Here is a 20234-nt window from a genome sequence, read left to right on the forward strand (position 1 = left end):
GGGCTTGAACTCACCATCCTCCCACCTCAGCCTCCCAGAGTGCTAGGTTACAGGCATGAACCACCACTCCTGTCTCACAATCACATTCTTGACTTTGGGTATACCATCCAACTATTCCTGAGAAAACTCATATGTAAATCTGAGGAACAAAACTTTAAAATAACCCTTTAAAAATAAATTTATTCCACCCTCTGAGGGTAGCCACCAGCAAGGGCCATCTCAGAGGACACTGGCTGCATCTGTGGGAATGCACTGACTAACAAAATCACTTTCTTTCAAGACTTGTCATGTAGCGGTACGAGATCCCAACAATGAATGTAACTGTACTGTATCCTTAAAATGTACCAATAAACTCAAATAAAGCTGAAAAAAAAATCAGTTTCTATCCCCTTTCTGAGCCCAACATGCCATGATAGCCAAAGAGGCAGGAAGCTGAGACCCTTTGGATGGGGCAAGGTTCTTCCTACTCCACTTTGTTCACCCAGATACAGGAGCCAGGCTCACGGCCCTGTACCAACCCAAGTCCTAACCAGCGACATCTGCAGTGTCCCTGCTTTGGTTCCATCCCAGGTTCCAGCCAGTTTGTTCTCTGAGTCCCAGTGACTGTGAATACTATTAAAATGCAGGTGCTTTTTCTCTTGAACAAAATAAAAATATTTTTATTGCAAAAGAATTATATATAAAATTCAGAAAATGCAGCTGGGAACAGTGGGCCCTGCTTGTAATCCTAGCACTTGAGAGCTGAGGCAGGAGTCATACCTGGGCAACTTAGCAAGACTCTGTCTCAAAATAAAAAATAGGGCGAGAATGTAGCTCAGTGTGAAGGCCCTGGGTTCCATCTCCAGTATCAGCATTCACACAGACAAATCAGAAAACATGTAAAAGAAAAGAAAAAGAATAGAAAAAAAACACTAAAAGAATTAAAAAGAAATACAAAGATAACCCATAATCCTACCATCTAAAGACTTTATCTTTTGGTACCAGGGATCCAGCCTCAGGGCCTTGTGCTTGAGAGGAAGGCGCAGTGCCACTGAGATAAATCCCGAGCCAAGACAGTTTTTTATGCACACATATTATTCCACATAATTTTGCATATACATATGTTCTTTCATTTCAAAGAGTATTATTTCACACTGTTGTGTAAGCTGCTCTTTTCATTAACAACATCTGATATATATCTCTTCATTTTCATAGATTTCAATATCACGTTGTTAATAGTTGAGTAATACTCTATTGTGTTGCATGATTACATGTCATCACTTTTTATTATTAATAATAATTTTGAATCCTTCATAGTGATTTAAAAGATAATTAATTTACTTTTTTCATATGCATTTTAACTTAAGATACACCAGAAGCTACCATCCTACTGAATTTTATAAGAGAAAATAGAGAAACAAATATTTTGACTACTGAAAATTCCAGTTATTTGAAAGAATCCATAAATTGTAAGTGACCATTTAAATATTGTTTTGATTTTTAGGCCAAAATTGAGCCTATAAAGTTTTGACTGGCATAGTAAAAGATATTATATTTTTAGTCTATTATTACTATTTTTCTGCTTTTAAAGAGCTAGTTTAAAGCTAATTGTGGTGGTGCATGCATGTAATCTCAGTACTCTGGGAGGCTGAGGAAGAAGAATCTCAAGTTTGAGCACAGGATGGCCAATTTAGTAACTTAATGAGATCTCAAAATTTTAAAAATGGCTAGAGATGTAGCTCAGTGAGAGGGTCCTGGGTTCAATCTCCAGTACCACCAAAAAAAAAAAAAAGAAAGAAAAGCTACTTTCAAATTTTGAGGGCTTATATAACCACTAGCCAATCTGATGGGCACTTCTGATTTTCTCCCCAGAAAAGTACTGTGCCCACACATACAATGTGATGTGAAATGTCATTTTCTTGGGTTTAGTTCTTAGAACAATAACAAAAAAATTTCTTCAAAAAAATTCTTCAGATGTCTTAGATGAGCCTTTTATTCCCTGGTAGATTGCTAGCATCCTGTACTCGGTGGCTGGTCTTCTGGCCTTTTCAATGGAATCTTCTGATGACCAGAAATTCTTCATTTAATGAAAATGAATTTCACATGCATTCATTTCTTCCTTATTTTATGGGTTTTTTAATCCATTTGCATGATTAGAATGTTTTTGTTTCATTTTAGTAGTACTGGAGATTGAACAGGGCCTTGTGCATGCTAGGCAAGCACTATACTGGGAGCTGTATCTTCAGCCCTATAATCAGTTTTGGGTTTTTGTTGATTTTGGTACTGGGGTTTGACCTTGCCCTATAATCAGTTTTGTTTTTTTTTTTTTTTCGTACTAGGTATTGAACTCGGGTCCTTGGACTTGAGAGGCAGGTGATGGCACCACTGAGATAAATCCCTGGCTCTATAATCAGTTTTAATATAGAAAAATATAATATATTTCTGTTGCTTAAGCTATTTACATGTTCTCATTTGAGCTTTAAAACTTTTCTATTTGGATATAATCCTTTTATACTTAGAATACATAGGACACTGTAATACTTCTTTTTATTTTTAGTAAAAACAATAGTTGATGTCTACACAATTGAGCAGTTAAAGATAAAAGCTTTGAAGAATAAAGGAAAAGCTGAACCTTTCTATGGCATTCTCTATGCTTATATTTCCACCTTGAACATTGATGATGAAACTGTGAAAGTAGTTCGAAATAAATGGTAAGAAGACAAATTATTTTTAGCCTGGGCTACATAGTTAGCAGAAGGCCAGCCTGAACTACATAGCAAGACCCTGTTACACAAAAAAGAAAAAAAATTGTTACTAAAGTGAGGATAACATATCACTAGCAATGCTAACTGAGCTGAAAAGAGGAAAAAGAATACAAATATAACAGTCCAAGCAAGTTTATTGCTAAACCTGAGAGGGACCTCTCTACAAGCAGAACAGAGGTGTCTCTTATGAGATAAGATGTGTTTTAGGTACTGGGGATCAAACTCGGGTCCTTGCGCTTTCCAGGCAGGTAGCAGAACCACTGAGCTAAATCCCTGGCCCAAGAGACTTTTTAAATAGTGGGTTTTTGGGCAGATTTTTGAGGGAGTCGGTGGGAGATATAGTGGGCTGATGTGTCCTCTATAACCTGCTGAACATGTTCTCTATGACCTAAGTAAAATGAAGGCTACATTCTCTGAGATGGCAAGTGGACTCATTCAAACTGGCTGTGTCCCTGTCCAGGCTTTATCACTAACAGCATTTAGGATGAATTTGACCAGCCCTATGGGCTTTCCTGTAAATGTATGGAAACCCAAGTACAGTGGACCCTTGACTTATGAACTCAATTTGTTTCCGAGGGCCAGTTGTAACTCAGTTTGGTCAATTGAAGGCTCGGGCTCCTCTACATAGCCTTCAAAGTCTCTCTCCTGTATGTATACAGGCAGATTTCAGTGTCTTTAGAGAGACATTGTCCCAGGATTTCTCAACCTCACACAGTAAAGGATGTCGCAGTGTTCCTTCCAGGAACTCTTTAAGGGTTAAATCTGTATCTGAGACCATCTGGAAGCACAAGTGGCCAGCATTTGGGTCTTAACTCAAGACTTTGGTCACAAGATAAAACTAAAATTCTGGTCATAACACAAGTTGTTCATCTGTCAGGCTGGCCTTAACTGGAGGGTGCACTGTACAGGTCTTGGGATGAAGATGATCCCGACCAGATGGGAGGGACACACCTGCAGCAGCAGCAAGAAACAGGTGTGGCCTGCAGTGTCAGTGGTAAAGCACAAGCACTGCAGCTGTTCTGACAAGGACATGGGCATGGGCTAGGGCAGGAAAGGAAAGCCCCCGCTGGGAAGTGAGATGTGGACCCCAGGGGCTGGGCAGGAATTCAGAGGGGAAAGGCATGGAGGACATTGTGTCCAGAGCCAGATGAATCACAAGTGCTGGAAGTGAGGCTGACTATATAGAAAGTGTGTTTAATTTTTGCTTTTATTTTTTCTTATTGAAGTTGCTTCTATTTTTTTTAATTAAAAAATTTACTAGTACATGTTTGCAGTGGATAATTATGGGGAGTTGGTACATGTACATAACACATCTTTTTACTTCGTATTCCCCTCCCCTTCTTCCTTTGAATTGTTCTTGTGTCTGTTTATCACTGAGCACTCAGTGAGCCTTCACAGGCTGATTTTGACATTTTAGAGATAGTTCTGCTAGAGATAAAATTTATGGTGTAGGATTATAGCACTTTATCATCATCTTTGTTTCTTCTTAGCTCCAGCTGTGGTTATATTGTAAATGAAGTATCCAACACTTGTACAACTTGCAACAAAGATTCTTCAGGATTTAAATCTGTTTTTCTCAGCTTTCATATACTGGTTGATATTACTGACCACACAGGAACCCTCCATTCCTGTAGTCTCACAGGAAATGTTGCTGAAGAGACTTTGGGCTGCACGGTAAATAGAATAAAATGAGATATTTAGAAATATTTCTAAGATTAACTATTCTCTTCAAAACATAGATTATTTTGGTGATTTTTAATTTTGTTTTGTTTTGAGATGGGCTCTTGCTGTGCTGCCAAGGCTGATCTCAAATTCCTGAGTTTAAGAGATCTTTGCAAATTCCAAGCCTCCCAAGTACTAGGATTATATGCCTAGCTTTTGGTAAACATTTGATAGAAATTAATTCATTAATAAAGAGATCTGAAGCCTGGCATGGTGGCACATGCCTATAATCCCAGCATTCAGGAGGCTGAAGGCAAGAGGATCACCATGAGTTAGAGGCCAGCCTAGGATACATAGTGAGTTCAAAGTTGCCTCAACCTTGTTGTAAGACCTTGTCTCAGAAAAAAATAAACACACACTGCTTTAATGAACACATTGTTACATATTGTTTATTAAAGCCTCACCTAATATTATTATGAGTAATGACTGAGGCCTTTAGCAAAGTGGAGAAATAAACATAATAAACATGACTTTTATACAGTCAAGTAAAAAATAGGTAAAACAACATGCTGTGGTTGTTCCAGAAGGAGGGCTTAGTGCTGTTTCTTCTGCCCAGCTGTATAAGGTCAGCTACCTGTTTTCTCCCTGGTCTGCAACTTTAGAACAACAGCTGATCCTTGAAGGCTGGATTAGCAGATTTACGTAACAGGCCGGTAGGGGTTTTGGTTTGGTTTGGTTTGGTGCTTTTTTTTTCTCTCTCCAGTACTAGGGATTGAATCCAGTTCCTTCCCACAAAGCTACATCCCCAGCCCTTTTTACTTATTAATTAATTAATTAATTAATTGTGATACTATGGATTGAACCCAGTGCCTTCATATTGAGAGCTATCCCCAGTCTGTTTTATTTATTTTTATTTTGAGACTTCTCATTAAGTTGCTAATTTGACCAGACTGGGCTCCCACTTGTGATCCTCCTGCCTCAGCTTCTCAGAATGCTGTGTACCACACCCTACCAATAGGCAGGATTTTATTCATTTATTTATTTATATTATTTTATTTTTTGGAACTGAGGATTGAACTCAGGACCTTCTGCTTGAGAGGCAGGCAGCGGTACCACTGAGCTAAATTCCCGGCCCTAGGCAGGGTGTTTTGTTTTTGTTTTTATTTTTATTTTAATGTTAAAGCTAGCTCATGAAATTTGCCATCAAACATTTGCTTCAAATTCTGCTTCCACTTTATTGTAGGAGTTTCCCTTGCTGAATCCCTAACTGCCTATAGATGTTCTGTTTAGAGCCTTTCTTGCCTTATCTCCTCTAGCTAAAAAAATTGAGCTACAATTAATATGAATAAAATTCAGTTTCTAGTGAGCAAGTCTGTTTCACAATGTTGTCAAAATGAATTATCTATGTGTATTTCAAAATATGTGTTTGATTTTTTTTTTTAACTAGGTAGATGAGTTTCTTGCAATGACGGATAAACAGAAAACAGCATTGAAGTGGCGATTTCTTTTGGAAAGAAGCAAAATTTATTTAAAAGTTAGTGTATTTTATAGTATTCTGTTATTCTATATATTTAGCCTGTATGTCTGCAACCAGAGATATTCAACCAAGAAGGATCCACAACACAATCCACTAAATTAGAGACTTTTTTTGTAGTGTTGAGATTAAATTTAGGGCCTTTTGTCTGAGCTATAGCTCTAGTCTTTATTTTGAGACAGGGTCTTGTTAAGACAGTAAGTTGTCCACGCTGGGCTCAAACTCAAGATTCTTTTGCCTTAGTTTCCCAGAATGCTAGGATTACAGCTATGTGCCACCACGCTTGGCTAATTAAGAGACTTTTTTTTTTTTTTTTCTGGTACTGAGGACTGAATCCTGGTTCTTGCACATACTAAGCAAGCACTCTACCACTGAGCTATACCCCCAGCCAAAGTATATTTTTTTAATTAATTAATTTTATTGGTATATTTAAGGTACAAATGTAATGACATTCATCATTGGAAATTTGCACCTTTACATAATCTGTCTTGGTTCTTATTTTTTCCCCTATTATTTTTAAATATGCCCAATTTTCAGATGTGCAGATGGAGTTAGTTATTCTAGAAACAGTGGAAATAATTGGATTTTTTTTTTTACCGGGGATTGAACTCAGGTCCTTGTGCTTGCAAGGCAGGCCACCGAACTGCTGAGCTAAATCCCCGGCCTGGATTTTATCATATAGTATAAAAGGACTCACAAATGACACCAAAAAATAGGCAAACCAAGAACCCTTTAATGTTAACTCTAAGACCAGGCAACAGACCTTAATGTGAAAATGGGATAATCCTTAGCACTACGTACTCACACAGGACTGCTCTTTGCAGGTGTAAAATGGCACAGTTGACTGCTTAGGTTTTGGGGTGAGACACACTTGTTCTAAATTCCATTTCCACCACTTAACCTGAGTGACCCTGACAGATTAGTAAACTCTAAGACTGTAACATTTTATTATCACACAATTCTGAAGGGACAGAGCTGACTTCTGAGGCACTGGCAATATTTCAGTGTTAGAGGGTCATAGAATCATAGTGTGGAAGGTGTAGAAAGTGGAGGAGGGGGCCAGGGATTTAGCTCAGTAGTTCTGGCTCCTGCCTCACAAGCACAAGGACCTAAGTTCAGTCCCTGGTACCAAAAAAAAACTTTCTTTTGATCCCACAAAGACTATAAAGCAGTCTTTGAGAGTGCTATGTCTACTCTATCCTCATAAGAAGATTTTACCATTTTCCAGTGGTTCCTTTTCTTGTAGATTCAAGCTTCTCTGAGTCAGTTGCAGACATGGCCAGTGACACCAATAATATTTCTAGGGCCTAGGTCTGAGGCCTCTTCTTAGTAAGCAACAGGAAGAAAAGCTACAGTCATACATTATATATTTTCCACATTTATGTGGACCCACAAAATACTTCCTGTTTCCCAATTAAGACACACTCAGGTACTTGATTTTAATCAAATAAATTTGATCACTTTAAATGGAAACTTACAGCTTTCTAAACTTCACTCAAATGTAACAACAAATTGCCCTCAAATAAAGGGACATTATATCTTTCCAAAAATGTTTTTTTGAGACAGAGTCTCATTATGTAGTTGAGACTGACCTGGAACTCACTATGCAGCCCAGGCTGGTCTCGAACTCACAGTGATCCTCCTGCCTCAGCCTCCCAAATTCTGGGATTACAGGCACGTGGCACCACACCCAGCTCTCCAAAAATGTTTTAAGGATTAGATATAGATAGATACATAGATATAGATATTCTGGGGACTGAAATCCAGGACCTTCTCCATGCTAAGCAAGTGCTCTACTCCTGAACTATATCCCCATTCCCTGAAAAGACATTTAAATTGTATTTAACAGCCAGAGATTTAGGTCAGTGGCACTGCACCTGCCTCACAAGCACAAGGTCCTGAGTTTAATCCCCAGTACCAAAAAAAAAATGTATTTAAGAAAGATATTGAACACATAATTATGTATATATCACATGATATATACTATATCACAAAATGTGATAAAGATCATGAGAATTAAATACAATTTCAATGGTTATAATCAGAACAAAATTTGATTTTGGAAATAATTTGATTTTTTGGAAATAAATAATTTATTTTACTTAGTTGCTTCAAGTATGTCATTGTAGTAACACAAAGCTGACTTATACACAGCCCAAGGGCAGTTTCATAAAATTAGGCTAGTGCAAGGTTGTGAGTTTGATTCCCAGTATGAGAAAGTTTGCTAATTCCTTTGCTCAGAGGGTGAGGTTTGGCCCCCAAATCCAAGAGTTACTTCTCAGATTCAAAATATGTAATTTAAAAAATAAGAAATTACACTGGTGTCGGGTGTGGTGGTGCATGCCTATAATACCAGCACTTGGGAGGCTGAGCCAAGAGGATCACTGTGAGTTTGTGGCCAACCTTGTGTTATATAATGAAGTCAAGGCCAGCCTCGACTACACAGTGAGACCTTGTCTCAAAAACCTCTGACCCCCTGGACCAGGGATTTAGCTCAGTGGTACTGCACCTGCCTCATAAACCTAAGGTCCTGAGTTCAATCCCTGGAACTGCAAAAAACAAAAACAAACAAAAAACCCAAAAAAACCTCACCCTCGAAAAGAAATTACATTGGTTAGTTAATGATGAAAATAAAATATTCTTATGTAAATTGAACACTACATATTCCTCATATTTTAATTAAAAATGACTGCTACTTATAAAATGGTTCTGGTACAGCTGAGTGTGGTGGCACATACTTGTGATCTCAGCATTCTGGAGGCTAAGGCAGGAGCCTCCAGATTTATGAGGTTCATAAATTTGAGGCCTGTCGGGGCTACACAATGAGTTTAAGGCTAGCCTAGACTACATGAAAAGACCCTGTCTCAAAAAAAACAAAACATAGGGGCCCAGGATTTAGCTCAGTGTTTCTGCTGCCTGCCTTACAAGCATGAGGTCCTAAGTTTGATCCCTGGTAGCAAAAACAAAACAAAACAAACCCACAAACAAAAACAAGAACCACAGATTAGTTCCACTGGAAGAGTTTTTTAAATTGGTATTTGTTTTATCTATCTATTTATTTATTTATTTTTAGTACTGGAGATTGAACTCAGAACCTTGTGCTTGCGAGGTAGTTAGTCAGCAACACCACTGAGCTAAATCCTCAGCCCCCGTTTTAATATTTTAAAACATATAGCCAGGTGTAGTGGTGCATGCCTATAGTCCCGGCACTTGGGATGCTGAGGCAGGAGGATTGCTGCAAGTTTGAGGCCAGTGTAGGTTACATAGTAAGTTCAAGGCCAGCCTGAATTACATAGCAAGACATCATTTTAAAAAGGTCAAAAACATATAGCGTTATTATTTGAAATCCTTTTGTCCAATATTGGTGCTAAAGAATAATTTCCAAAAATGGTAAAGCCATGGTTCTTATTGCAAAAATAATGAACACATATTAAAGATTTAACTCATTAATAAAGAAAGCAGTAAAAAAAACTTTTTTAATTCAAAGTAAAATCAGAAGAACACATTGGCGGGCAGGTAGAAATTGGATTTGTACATACAGACTCTCTTCCACAGGCAGAATCAATCATCATCTCCCATACAAGGCTCCCTTTGGTCTCCATGAACAGGGCCACGTGCTGTCACTACCAGCTCCCAGGACCTGCAGCAGTGAAACAGCTCAGCCAATCCAGTGACAGGCAAAGCCCTAATGGGCAGTTCCAAAGGTGCTCTGCCCATACTAGAGCATAAGGCCTCCACCAAAAGGATGCTCAGTGATCTTTGTAGCCCATTTACAATCTTTTACAGATTTTCTTGTTATCAGAACATTTTTTCTTTCTTAGTCTTTGAAATTAAAGTGGTTGATAAATCCTTCTATCCTTCCACTCTAAATTTAAAAATAGATTGGTGAAAGTACTTGCTAAATGGTTAAAATAAGATATTTTTATTAATCAATTGCTTATTTCCTTGTGGCCTCATAGTGTTTCAGTGCAGCAGATTAATGCCTGTCACAACTGACACTTTGAATACACATAAAGCCCTTTTTCTGTATGTATGATTTGTAATCCCAGTCTTCAGACCTGAGAGAAATGTAATGAAAATGACCTGGAGTCTTTAAAAATATCACTGCAGAAACCACACTCTGCCTGGACTAGAACTCTTCCCATCATCTGGTGACTCTAATTGACATTAATGTTAATAGACCAGGAATTTAGCTCAGTGGTTCCACTGCCTGCCTCACAAGTGCAAGGACCCAAGTTCTCTCCTTGGTACCCAAAACTAAAAAAAATTCTGACATTCATGTTAACATTGTAAACAAAGCTTTCATTGTAATTTTCAATTTGAAGTCATCATTAGTTTTTAATTTTACACATAAGTCAATATTTAAAGCTAACCCTCTGACTTTCTTTTTTCTCTAGTTTGTTTCATCACCCAGAACAAGGGGTGGACTGAGAATTAGCATACTCTCCTGTAATCTTGCAGATCCTACTGAGGCAAGTAGGAATTTATCTGGACAAGGACATGTTTAAAATTGAGTATCATTCTAACTCTGGAAAAGTATGTTAGTTTTAACTTCTTTCAAATGGAGTGCTAGTTTGAGAATTATGGATTAAATTGTGTTTTTTAAAAAATATTAAATCTTATTTTAAGTGTGGTAAAATGTTCTATAAATTATCACTGTATCCTCCTGGAGTTGATTCCTCCTGGGGCCAGTCTGAACACTGGTGTGAGCTCACTCCTTGGAGGGTCATTTCTGCTGGTTTTGCCCTGTTTCCTCCTAAACTGAAAAATACTTATGTGGATTAATAAACAGGTTTAATCTCTACAAATGTGAATGATTTCTTAGGCTGCCTTCCTTTGGCTTGGTTCTCTGGAAAAAGATCTCTCAAGACATCTTTCCTGGAGTGTGGCAGTAGCTTGTCACTTCACAGAACACAGTGAGGGACTCCCACAGCTGGTGGGAATAGCAGTCGTGGGCAAGATTGGGCAACTGCTTTGAACTCCTCCACCAAGCTGTTTAAATCCTTTACCTCTGTGATACACATTGGAGCCAGTGGTGCCTGTGAAAGCTTACTGACTCAGAGTTTGCATTTATAAGGCTGAATCAGCCAGGAGGAGACCAGCTTCAAAAGCTATGTGGGTAGTGCCCAAGTCCCAGGAACTCTGAAGGGTGCCTACTCAGGATGTTAGGATGACAGCCACTTTTGTCTCAGTCTGCTGCAGCAGCCCAGAACACACTGCTTGCTCCACACAAGTGTGAATCTGGAAGGTTCCATGCACCTGGGTTGGGCTACCATTTCATGAGGTGACATATCATCCAGTATAGGACTGAAAAAAGGAGAAAAGGTGAGTATATGAAAGTCTTATAAAGTTGGTATCGAGAGATAAACTTGTCTTTAATATTTTCTCTGGCTTTTGTTGTACAGTTTTGGAGGATGTTGGTTAACCCCTATAGTGTTCAAATTAAGGTAAGAGAGGTAGCAGAGGAATTGACCTAGTTTTGCAAAATGGGCCTGAAAAAGTGCTTTCATCTGTTCTCCTTTGGGGAGGTGACATGGGAGAGGGGACAGGTATGGAAGGACAAAGAGTGGTGGTGGAAGGGTCAGGCAGAGAAGTGAAAGTGTGCGGTGAGAATTATACCCACTGTGGGTTGAGCAAGGGTAGACGTGGTACCTCCCCCAAAAAACAGGAACCCGCTTACAGAGCTCAGGAGATGGGGAACGATACTGCCCAGGTGGTGTCAGGGGCTTCTGTACCAAGGCCTGGTGCCCTGACCTCCAGCTGCAGGCCTGAATGCACCAGTGTGGGCTCCTAATCCCACAGGCCCTAGCTGCTCTGGCTGTCTCACTGCTGGCTCTACTGAAAAATAGAGGTGCTCTTACGATAGACTGAGTCTCAGTGGGATCAGCAGAGGGCTCTAAATTACCATCTCACTGCCATAGTGTCCTTCTCTCACTTGCAGTGAACTATGAAAGCCTCTTGTCCCTATCATTTGGGGGACAGCCTGATTGCTTATTTCATCTGGTGAGTTATCAATCTATAGGGGTAGGTGTCATGCCACTGAATCAAAGGTATTTCAAAAAGCTTAACTTACACATTTTATAAAATGAAGCAGTCATCTAAACTTCAGTTGTAAATTAGCCAGAATGCAAGCCTCAAAAAGTAATAAGGATCCCCACATCAGTACAAAGTACACCATTTCCACTCTACTCCCTAGGAGCTTCTTTCCTATCAGCCTCCTTTTTTTTTTTTGAGACAGGGTCTTGCTATGTATCCCAGGCTGGCCTTGACCTCACAGCAATCCTTATACCTCATACCTCAGCCTTCCAAGTGCCGAGATTACAGGCATGCACCACCACACCTGGCTAACCTCTTTTGAATTATATGTTTCATATTACTTTGTGTGTGTGTGTGTGTGTGTGGTACTAGGGATTGAACTCAGGACCTTGCTCTTGCAAGCCAGGCATGGTGCCACTGAGCTAAATCCCTGGCCCTCTCATATTACTTTTTATAAAAAATTGAGTGACTATCTGATTTTTTCTAATCTTCTACTAGGTTTCCTGACCATGGAGTTTCCTTTCCAAATTCTACTTTGATAAATTTATTGTTTCAATACTCTGCACACAGCAAAAACACAATACAGATTCTACATTTTCCATCTATTATTTTGAGGGATCATTTCTGTTTGTATCTAAATATTTTATTATAAAGTTTTACTTTAGTTATGGCAAAATGAGAAAATAATAGATTACAAAAGAGGAAAACCCATATCTCATCCCACATTTAAAACTGATAGATAATACATTTATTGTAAAATATACATTTTAACTATTTTAAGCATCTAAATCAATGACATTACTTACATCCATCATTACTATCTACTTCCAGACTTTTTACTTCATTCCATACTGAAACTGCACCTGTGAGGACCAAGTTTCCAGGTCACGGTGGGCTCCATGCCCCTTACCCAGAATAGAGTAAATGCAAAAGTTCCTTTCTGAAAAAATTTCATTCTATGTGGCAGTTTCTCTGTGCTTTGACAATTGCAGTTCCTCTTTTAGGGCATCTCCACCCTGCTTCTGTTTCTCTTTTTAAGATAAGCTTCTTTTTATGTAATTCAATTAATATAGGAATTAAGTATAGTTGATATAAAAGCTTCTTTTGGGGTGATCTAATCAATATAGGAATTAGTTATAGTTGATATAGGAATTAATTATAGTGGACATAGATAGTCATATGTCTTAGTTAGCAAAAGTCAGAAAAGAGGAATTAATTGTCTAATGAAAAGAGGAATTAATTCTCTAAAGGCCTTAGGTAACTTTCCAATATGTACCCTCCCAGCACCCCATAATAAATTTGCAAATGTAAGCATTAGATCATGTTCCACTGTGCCCTCCCGATGCCCCTTGATGGTAAGGGAAAACTAAAAATAGTAACAGAAAAATCCTATATAAACTTGGTTCAAAGTTGGATCTGGGCTCTTGGTCTGAAGCCGCTGTGACGGTGACACCTGAGAGTCCAGACTCGAGCTTGCAATAAACTCCTCTTGCAATTGCATCGGACCTGACTCCTTGGTGGTCTTTGGGGACTTCGCGACTTGGGCACAATACACCCATTACACAATAATTCCCTATTCTCTCCTCTCAGCCTCAGGTACATTCTAATATACTTTTATATCTCTATGAATTGAATTATATAGGTTTCTAAGGACAACATTTGTCCTTTTGTAACTGGCTTCTCTCATTAACATAATGTTTTTGAGATTCGTCCATCTTGTAGGTATCTATGCTTTAAATGTGGAGCACGTTTTGTTTATTTATTTCCTGTGACATTCGGGTTTTTTTCCAGGCTTTTGGCTAATATGAATAATGCTCTGAGCTGGGGTACAGTGGCAAACACCTGTAGTCCCAGCTACTCAGGAGGTTAAGGCAGAAGGGTTGCCGGAGCCCAGGATTATTATTATTATTATTTTTTTTTTGGTACCAGGGATCGAACTCAGGAGCTACATCCCTGGCCCAAGCCCAGGAATTTGAAGCCAGCCTGGGTAACATGTCTATACAAGCATTTTATACTTTTGTATGTCTTTCCTGACTTTCTAGCCCCCATCTATCCACCCATCTATGTTGACACATATAACTCATTATATTATCATAATTATAAATATCATTTACAAATAGGTAGGGCAGGAGATTTAGCTCAGTGGTGCCGGTGCATGTCTTGCAAGCACAAGGTCCCAAGTTTGATCCCTGGTACCCCCCCTAAATTTAAAAAAAAAAATAAATAAATAAATACAAATAGGTTACATTATAACCTTCTTTTACACTTAATTTATAGCATTTTCCCACACCATTAAATATTTTATATAATTAATGGCTGCATAGCATTTCAATATGAGTATAGAGTAGTGAATATAATCTATCCAATATCACTGGAGAAGTAAGATGCTTTCCCTTTTTTGCTAATTTTAAACAGCAGTTAACATTTGTCCATATTCTTAATTATTTCCTTGGGATACATTTTTAGATGTTAAATTGCTATAATAATAGCTAAAATTGGTTAGTGCTTTTTTATGTGCCATTATAAAAAGCACTTTGAGCTGGGCATGGTGGCTCACGCCTGTAATCCCAGCACTCAGGAGGCTGAGGCAGGAGGATCATTGTGTGTTTGAGACCAGCCTGGGCTACATAGTGAGTTCCAGGGCAGTCTCAACTACATAGTGAGACCCTGTCTCAAAAAAATAAAAAAACAAAACAAAAGGCACTTTGATATTTGATTTTACAAGTACTATTTTTTCCCTCATTTCACAGATGGGATATGAAGACTCAGCTAAAGTTAGAACTGGAGGTTGCTGAGCGGGTGGGTTTTATAGCTACAGGTTCAAACCTATCTGCACTATCCAGGCTGGCTTTCAGCCCTGAGTGTCTCCATTTGGAGTTTATAACAAGATCAAAGTCTCATGACAATTGTTAAAACCCAGGTTAATTTATATAAAGAGCTTAGTTAGACTTAGTTAATATACTTAGTCCATTATCAACAAACATCATTTTTTTTTTTTCTTTTGGTGACGGGGGTTGAATTTGGGACATTGCACTTTTGAGGCAGGCAGCAAAACCAGAGCTAAATCCCTGGTCCAAACATTAGTTTTTTTAAAAATTAATTTTATTGGTACTCTTTTGAAATTCATAATGATCACATTCATCATAGGTAATCTGTATCTATATATATTTTTTCCTCATCCTCTACCCACCCTTCAACCACTCTTTCCCTCCTTTTTTTTTTTCTGAACTTGGGCCCTTGCACATGGGAAGCAGGAGGCAGAACCACTGAGACAATTCCCTGGCCTTTCCCTCCTTTTTGTTTTGTTTTGTTTTGTTTTCTGAGACAGGGTCTCACTATGTAGTTGAGACTGACCTGGAACTCACTATATAGCCTAGGCTGGTCTCGAACTCACAGTGATCCTCCTGTCTCAGCCTCCTGAGTGCTGGGATTACAGGCGTGCACCACTACGCCCGGCTTTTTCCCTCCTTTTTTTTTTTTGGTACGGGGGATTGAATTTGGGTCCTTGATCTTGCCAGGCAGGCGGCAGAACCATTGAGCCAAATCCCCGGCCCTCCCTCCTTATTTAATAAAACTGTTTCCATTTTTTTCCTTCTATAAACATCAATTATTGTAGCATTTTGGCTGACTTTCATACTTGGTAATTTTTGTCAGAATTTCTATAGTTTGAATTTTTTCTAATGTATCATAATTACTTTTCTTTTTTTCTTTTAAGATATATGAAGGCTTAGCATACATAGTCTTGATAAAAAATAGCTGAGGTGGACCTGGCTTGTTAAGGAGGTGCAAATTAAAATGGCCCTAGCCATGGTATTCAGCCTATGGCTAGGCTGATGGAGTTGGAGGAGCACTCTCGACACATTTAAGTGAATTTGGTAATGTATATTCTTTTTTTTTTTTGGCTACCGGGGATTGAACTCAGGCCCTTGTGCTTGCAAGGCAGGAGCCAGAACCACTGAGCTAAATCCCTGGCCCTGTATATTCTTTTTTCCTCAATAATCTGGTATCAAAAATGTAAAGGACAAAGCAGTTGATCAGTTTCTCTTCCCTGACTTCCTAAGGAAATGAATAAGTACCTAGTCATGTTATGTTGTCTGGTTTTTGCCTCCTTGTTACTAAGAGTGAAGCTTTGGACAATATGCACCCTGCAGGGATTGTTGGGCTCCACACAGACCCGCCTTGTAGGTTCACATGGATCTCCCAGCTTCTCTGAGGGTAACAAGTGTTGCTTGTGTGGGCCATGGGAAGGACGATGTGGGAGTACTTTTCTAGTGCTCTCTGTGAGATCACCAGGAGGCCAAGTGTCATTCCTCTTTTTTCCTAGCTCCTTGCCTTTTTTGCTTCCTCCTTCTGCGAGTACCCCTTCAACAAAAGTCTCCATCTTTGGCTCTGCTTCTGGGGTATATGATCCAAGATATAGCCACTGAAAAATGATATAAGTACACCCATATTAACTGACCTGAAATTTCATAATACACTGAGGTGTATAATGTTTGTTTTATGTATGTATGTATGTATGTATGTATGTATGTATGTATGTATGCGGTATTGAGGATTGAACCCAAGGCCTTCACACTGAGCTACAGCCCCATCTGTTTGTTTTGTTTTGTTTGAGATAGGGTCTTGTTATGTAGTTTAGGTTGGCCTTGAACTCCTTATGGAGCCCAGGCTGGCCTCCAATTTGGGACAATCCTTTCGCCTCTGCCTCCTAAGTGCTGGAATTACATGTATGCACCACTATGCCTTTTTGTTTTGTTTTGTTTTTTGAATCTTTCATTTTGAGACAGGGCCTAAATTGCCTGTGCTGGGCCTGAACTTGTGATCCTTCTGCCTAGCCTCCTAGAATGCTGGAATCACAGACATATGCCACTAAGCCCAGCTGCTCATTGTAAAATAAATGCCCAACAAACACACTCACATAAAACCCCACTAGCCAATAATATAGTATGGAGTTAAGTATGATTAGCAAATGGCAATTGTTGAATCTAGTCATTGTATTAATCTTTCAACTTTTTCATAGATTTAAATTTATTCAAAGTAAACTAGAGAAAAATGTATCTCTGGGCACCAGGATTACTTTAGCAACCTCAGGAATTGTGGGAATTGGCTTGTTTTTTTATTTTGTATCCAAGGACTTTGTGTGCTACACTTCCAATGCTGGTATCAAATGTTTCTGACAAAGCTTGCTCTACCATCTGGTGGACACCGACTTCTGGGGCACTGTACACTCTGGGCGCTGGCATATGCCTTCTCCTGGGGCTACGGGTGAGCACTGCTTTTACCTTATAACTTCAGCTTGCCTAATTAAATGCTCTATCAGCTTGGACATATCTCAGCTGAACTTTGTACATGACTAGCTAGATTAACAGTGTATTTTCAATGTGATCCAACTCTTCCACTTATGGGAAACTAGCCAAAGGAATTAACAAATGTGCTGATTCTACCAGGAAATAATCAGACAATCCCAATGTCCAAAGCTGGACTGACCTCAGGATATTACATAATCAATGAAAACAATACTGCAGACATGGCAGATATGAAAAGGATAGTCATCATGTACGGTGCAAAAAGCAAGTTAGAAAATTGTATGATGTGAGCAAAATCTAAAAAAAATACATCCACAGATTTGGAATATAAAAATGTTTGACTCTGACTGAGCAAATGAAATTTTAGGTTTTTGTCCTTTTTGCTTATCTGTATTTCCTGACTCATCTGTAATAAATGTCTTGCAAAAAAAAAAAAATCATTAAAAGGCTGAATGTGGTGATGCATGCCTGTGACCCCAGAGCTTAGGAGGCTGGGGCAGGAGGATTGTCACAAGTTCAAGGCCAGCCTAAACTACATAGAGAGACCCTATCTTTAAAAAAAAAATTAAAATACACAAATTATGGAATTTCCTTATAATAAAAACTTAAAACATGAGATTATATGACACCTAAACATTTAAATCTTCTTGCAAGTCTATTTACAAGATGCAACCTGCGTTGTGGCCAAGACTTCAGGTTCTATCTAGGTTTGGGACAGCTTGGCTACATCTAGACTCAGAACCTTAGGCAGACTTCCTAGCCTTTGACTCTATCTATGTAAGGGAGATAGCAATATCAACCTCAGCTTTGTTGAAGGTCACATAATATGTGGAAACACAATAAACTATACTTGGCACAATGCCTAGCAGAGTGAGTGTGTGATAGATTACTAGTAAGGTAGATGTCCTAGGCTTTCTGCAAAGGACCAGATGTCTTCTGTATATATTTGACTGCAGGTAGATTTTGTCTAAGCCTAGAGGACTCAACTGGCCTCTCTGATAGCTATGCTGGGCTTACTGCCTTCGTTTCAAAAGGAGGGTGCAAGCAAGAGCAAAAGCAGGCCATTCAACTTCCTGGAACCACCTTTTCCATTTGGGAGGTGGAGGTGAAGGTGGTGCCATTCTTTAACGCACAAAGCCCAGGAGTCCAAAGGTCAAAGACCAAGGTCTGACACCCCACAAGAAGAAAGTATCCCTGGCATCTACTGGGAAAAGAAAGTACTATATACTTTTAAGACACACAAAAGGAAGCTATTTATTTGGAAAATAATATATTCAAAATCACCCAAATTCAATATACAGTAACCAGGAGAGGTCTTAAGCAACTGTTCATTTAACAAATAAAACTTTAACTGATTATGTAGTGGTTTTCCATATTTTCCTGAAATTAATCCCATTAATTCAGTGGGTCTAGGATGGGCCAGTAATATGGAACTCATTTTTATAAATATCTCTAGATGACTTATCAAGTCCAAGGAAATCTGGAAAACACTGACACGGACCATAACTTTTAGCTTCATTTGCAGATTTGTCTTCAACCACTCATCCCAGAATAACTCACTGAAAAGTCTTATTCAGTTCAGTTTTAGGGAAGAAAACTTAAGACTTAATGAAGGTTTGGTTCCATATATTCTCTTCCTAGAATGCATCACAAATCCTTTGGTTTGGTTGTTCCCATTTCTGTCCCAGCTCTTCCAGATCATGTTTTTCCTGAAAGGTCTATTTTCTGCGATTTAAGACTAACGATTCAATCAAATCATTTTGTACAAGTAGTTTCTACTGAAAGATTGTCAAATTTAATAACCTCTGCATGCTTCTGTCGTGCTCCTTTCTCTCTTGATACTGAAATTAGGGCATTTTGTACTGACTTAATATTCTGACTTTTCCACCTTAAACTTCATACTGACCACCCCGTCTATGCCAGCCTCCAGATCATCGTTTTCTTTAACTGGCCCAACTCCCTTTGGTGTCCCTGTCAAGATAAGGTCTCCTTCTTCCAAGGTTATTATTTTAGAAACATAGCTGATGATGTAGGGGATGGAAAAGATCATAGAGGATGTCTCGCCCTCCTGCCTGAGTTCGCCATTGACCTTGAGCCACAGTCTCAGGGCGTGAGGGTCAGGGATCTTCTCTTTGGGTACGAAGGCGCTGACCGGGCAGGACGACGTGAAGCTTTTGGCCAGGGTCCAGGGCAGTCCTTTTTTCTTGCACTCATCCTGCACGTCCCTGGCGGTCATGTCCAGACATAGGGCGTACCCAGCCACATAGTCCATGGCGGCAGCCTCGGGAACTGCGCGGGCGCGCCGACCCATAAGCACGCCCAGCTCCAGCTCGTGGTGCAGGACACGGCAGTAGGAGGGCAGAAGCACCGGCGTGCCTTCGGGCGCGTACGCGGTGGATGGCTTCAGGAAGATAACGGGCTCGCGGAGTACGGTGCTGCCCATCTCCCGGACGTGGTCCGCATAGTTTCTCCCCACGCAGACGATATTCTTCCCCCATTCCCAGAAGCGGGACAGCTGCCGAGAGCCAGCCATGGCGCAGTCCTGGATCACGTGGTCACCTCCTCCCTCGCCTACAGCAGCCCAGAGGGGACAAACTGCCTCGGAACGCTGTCTCGTCAGCGACTGCCCGCCCTACCTTTAGGGGCTCCTGGGTACTGCTGTATGCTAGCTGCTTCGTAACGCCAGCCCCGGCCTGGGGGGGATACTGAGGTTCCGAAACACCTCTCCTTCCATTTTGCCTTGGTCTTGGTCCCTGACCCGCAGTTCACCCGAGGAGGAGTGATTTCGTTGGACTGGAACGCGACGATTGGCTGGGAGTGGCGCTGGGCGGGGAGAGACAAGCTTTGGAGCGCTATTTGGCTGGAGGTAATAATGGGCGGGCACTGACTCACGGGGGGCGGTGTTGGGCGGGCACTGGTTGATTGGGGGCGGTGATTGGCTGTGGCTGCCGA

The 20234-nt window shown here is 39.9% G+C and overlaps 3 protein-coding genes across 6 annotated transcripts in view; 2 read left to right on the forward strand and 1 right to left on the reverse strand.

Annotated features, from left to right (window-relative positions):
- Meiob (meiosis specific with OB-fold) overlaps positions 1–10696 on the forward strand; it is a 34314-nt gene extending 23618 nt beyond the window's left edge. For 2 of the 4 annotated variants that reach the window (XM_010620464.2, XM_010620465.2), the window contains exons 10-14: positions 1347–1448; positions 2537–2690; positions 4235–4418; positions 5854–5940; positions 9496–9721. In XM_010620464.2, the coding sequence (XP_010618766.1) occupies positions 1347–1448; positions 2537–2690; positions 4235–4418; positions 5854–5940; positions 9496–9669 (701 nt within the window). In that variant the 3' untranslated portion in view covers positions 9670–9721. Of the gene's footprint in view, positions 1–1346; positions 1449–2536; positions 2691–4234; positions 4419–5853; positions 5941–9495; positions 9722–10337 lie in introns of those variants that run through there. The other 2 variants (XM_010620466.2, XM_033758711.1) reach the window with 2 other exon arrangements.
- An 8413-nt stretch (positions 10697–19109) lies between these two features.
- On the reverse strand, positions 19110–20057 carry Fahd1 (fumarylacetoacetate hydrolase domain containing 1). The gene has a single exon (XM_010620469.3). The coding sequence runs from the start codon at positions 19813–19815 to the stop codon at positions 19150–19152; it is 666 nt and encodes a 221-aa protein (XP_010618771.1). The 5' UTR covers positions 19816–20057; the 3' UTR covers positions 19110–19149.
- Positions 20058–20078: 21 nt separating this feature from the next.
- Positions 20079–20234, forward strand: part of Hagh (hydroxyacylglutathione hydrolase) — an 11020-nt gene continuing 10864 nt past the window's right edge. Inside the window, exon 1 of the mRNA XM_010620468.3 lies at positions 20079–20148. The gene's annotated coding sequence lies outside the window, so the exon portion shown is untranslated. The remainder of the gene's footprint in view (positions 20149–20234) is intronic.

Source organism: Fukomys damarensis, unplaced genomic scaffold, assembly GCF_012274545.1.
Source record: "Fukomys damarensis isolate Sample0158 unplaced genomic scaffold, DMR_v1.0_HiC HiC_scaffold_34, whole genome shotgun sequence".
Lineage (NCBI taxonomy): Eukaryota > Metazoa > Chordata > Mammalia > Rodentia > Bathyergidae > Fukomys > Fukomys damarensis.

Bases quoted from the DNA above. Each gene is read 5' to 3' on its own strand.
- Fahd1 (XM_010620469.3), bottom strand. From the start codon at position 19,815: ATGGCTGGCTCTCGGCAGCTGTCCCGCTTCTGGGAATGGGGGAAGAAT.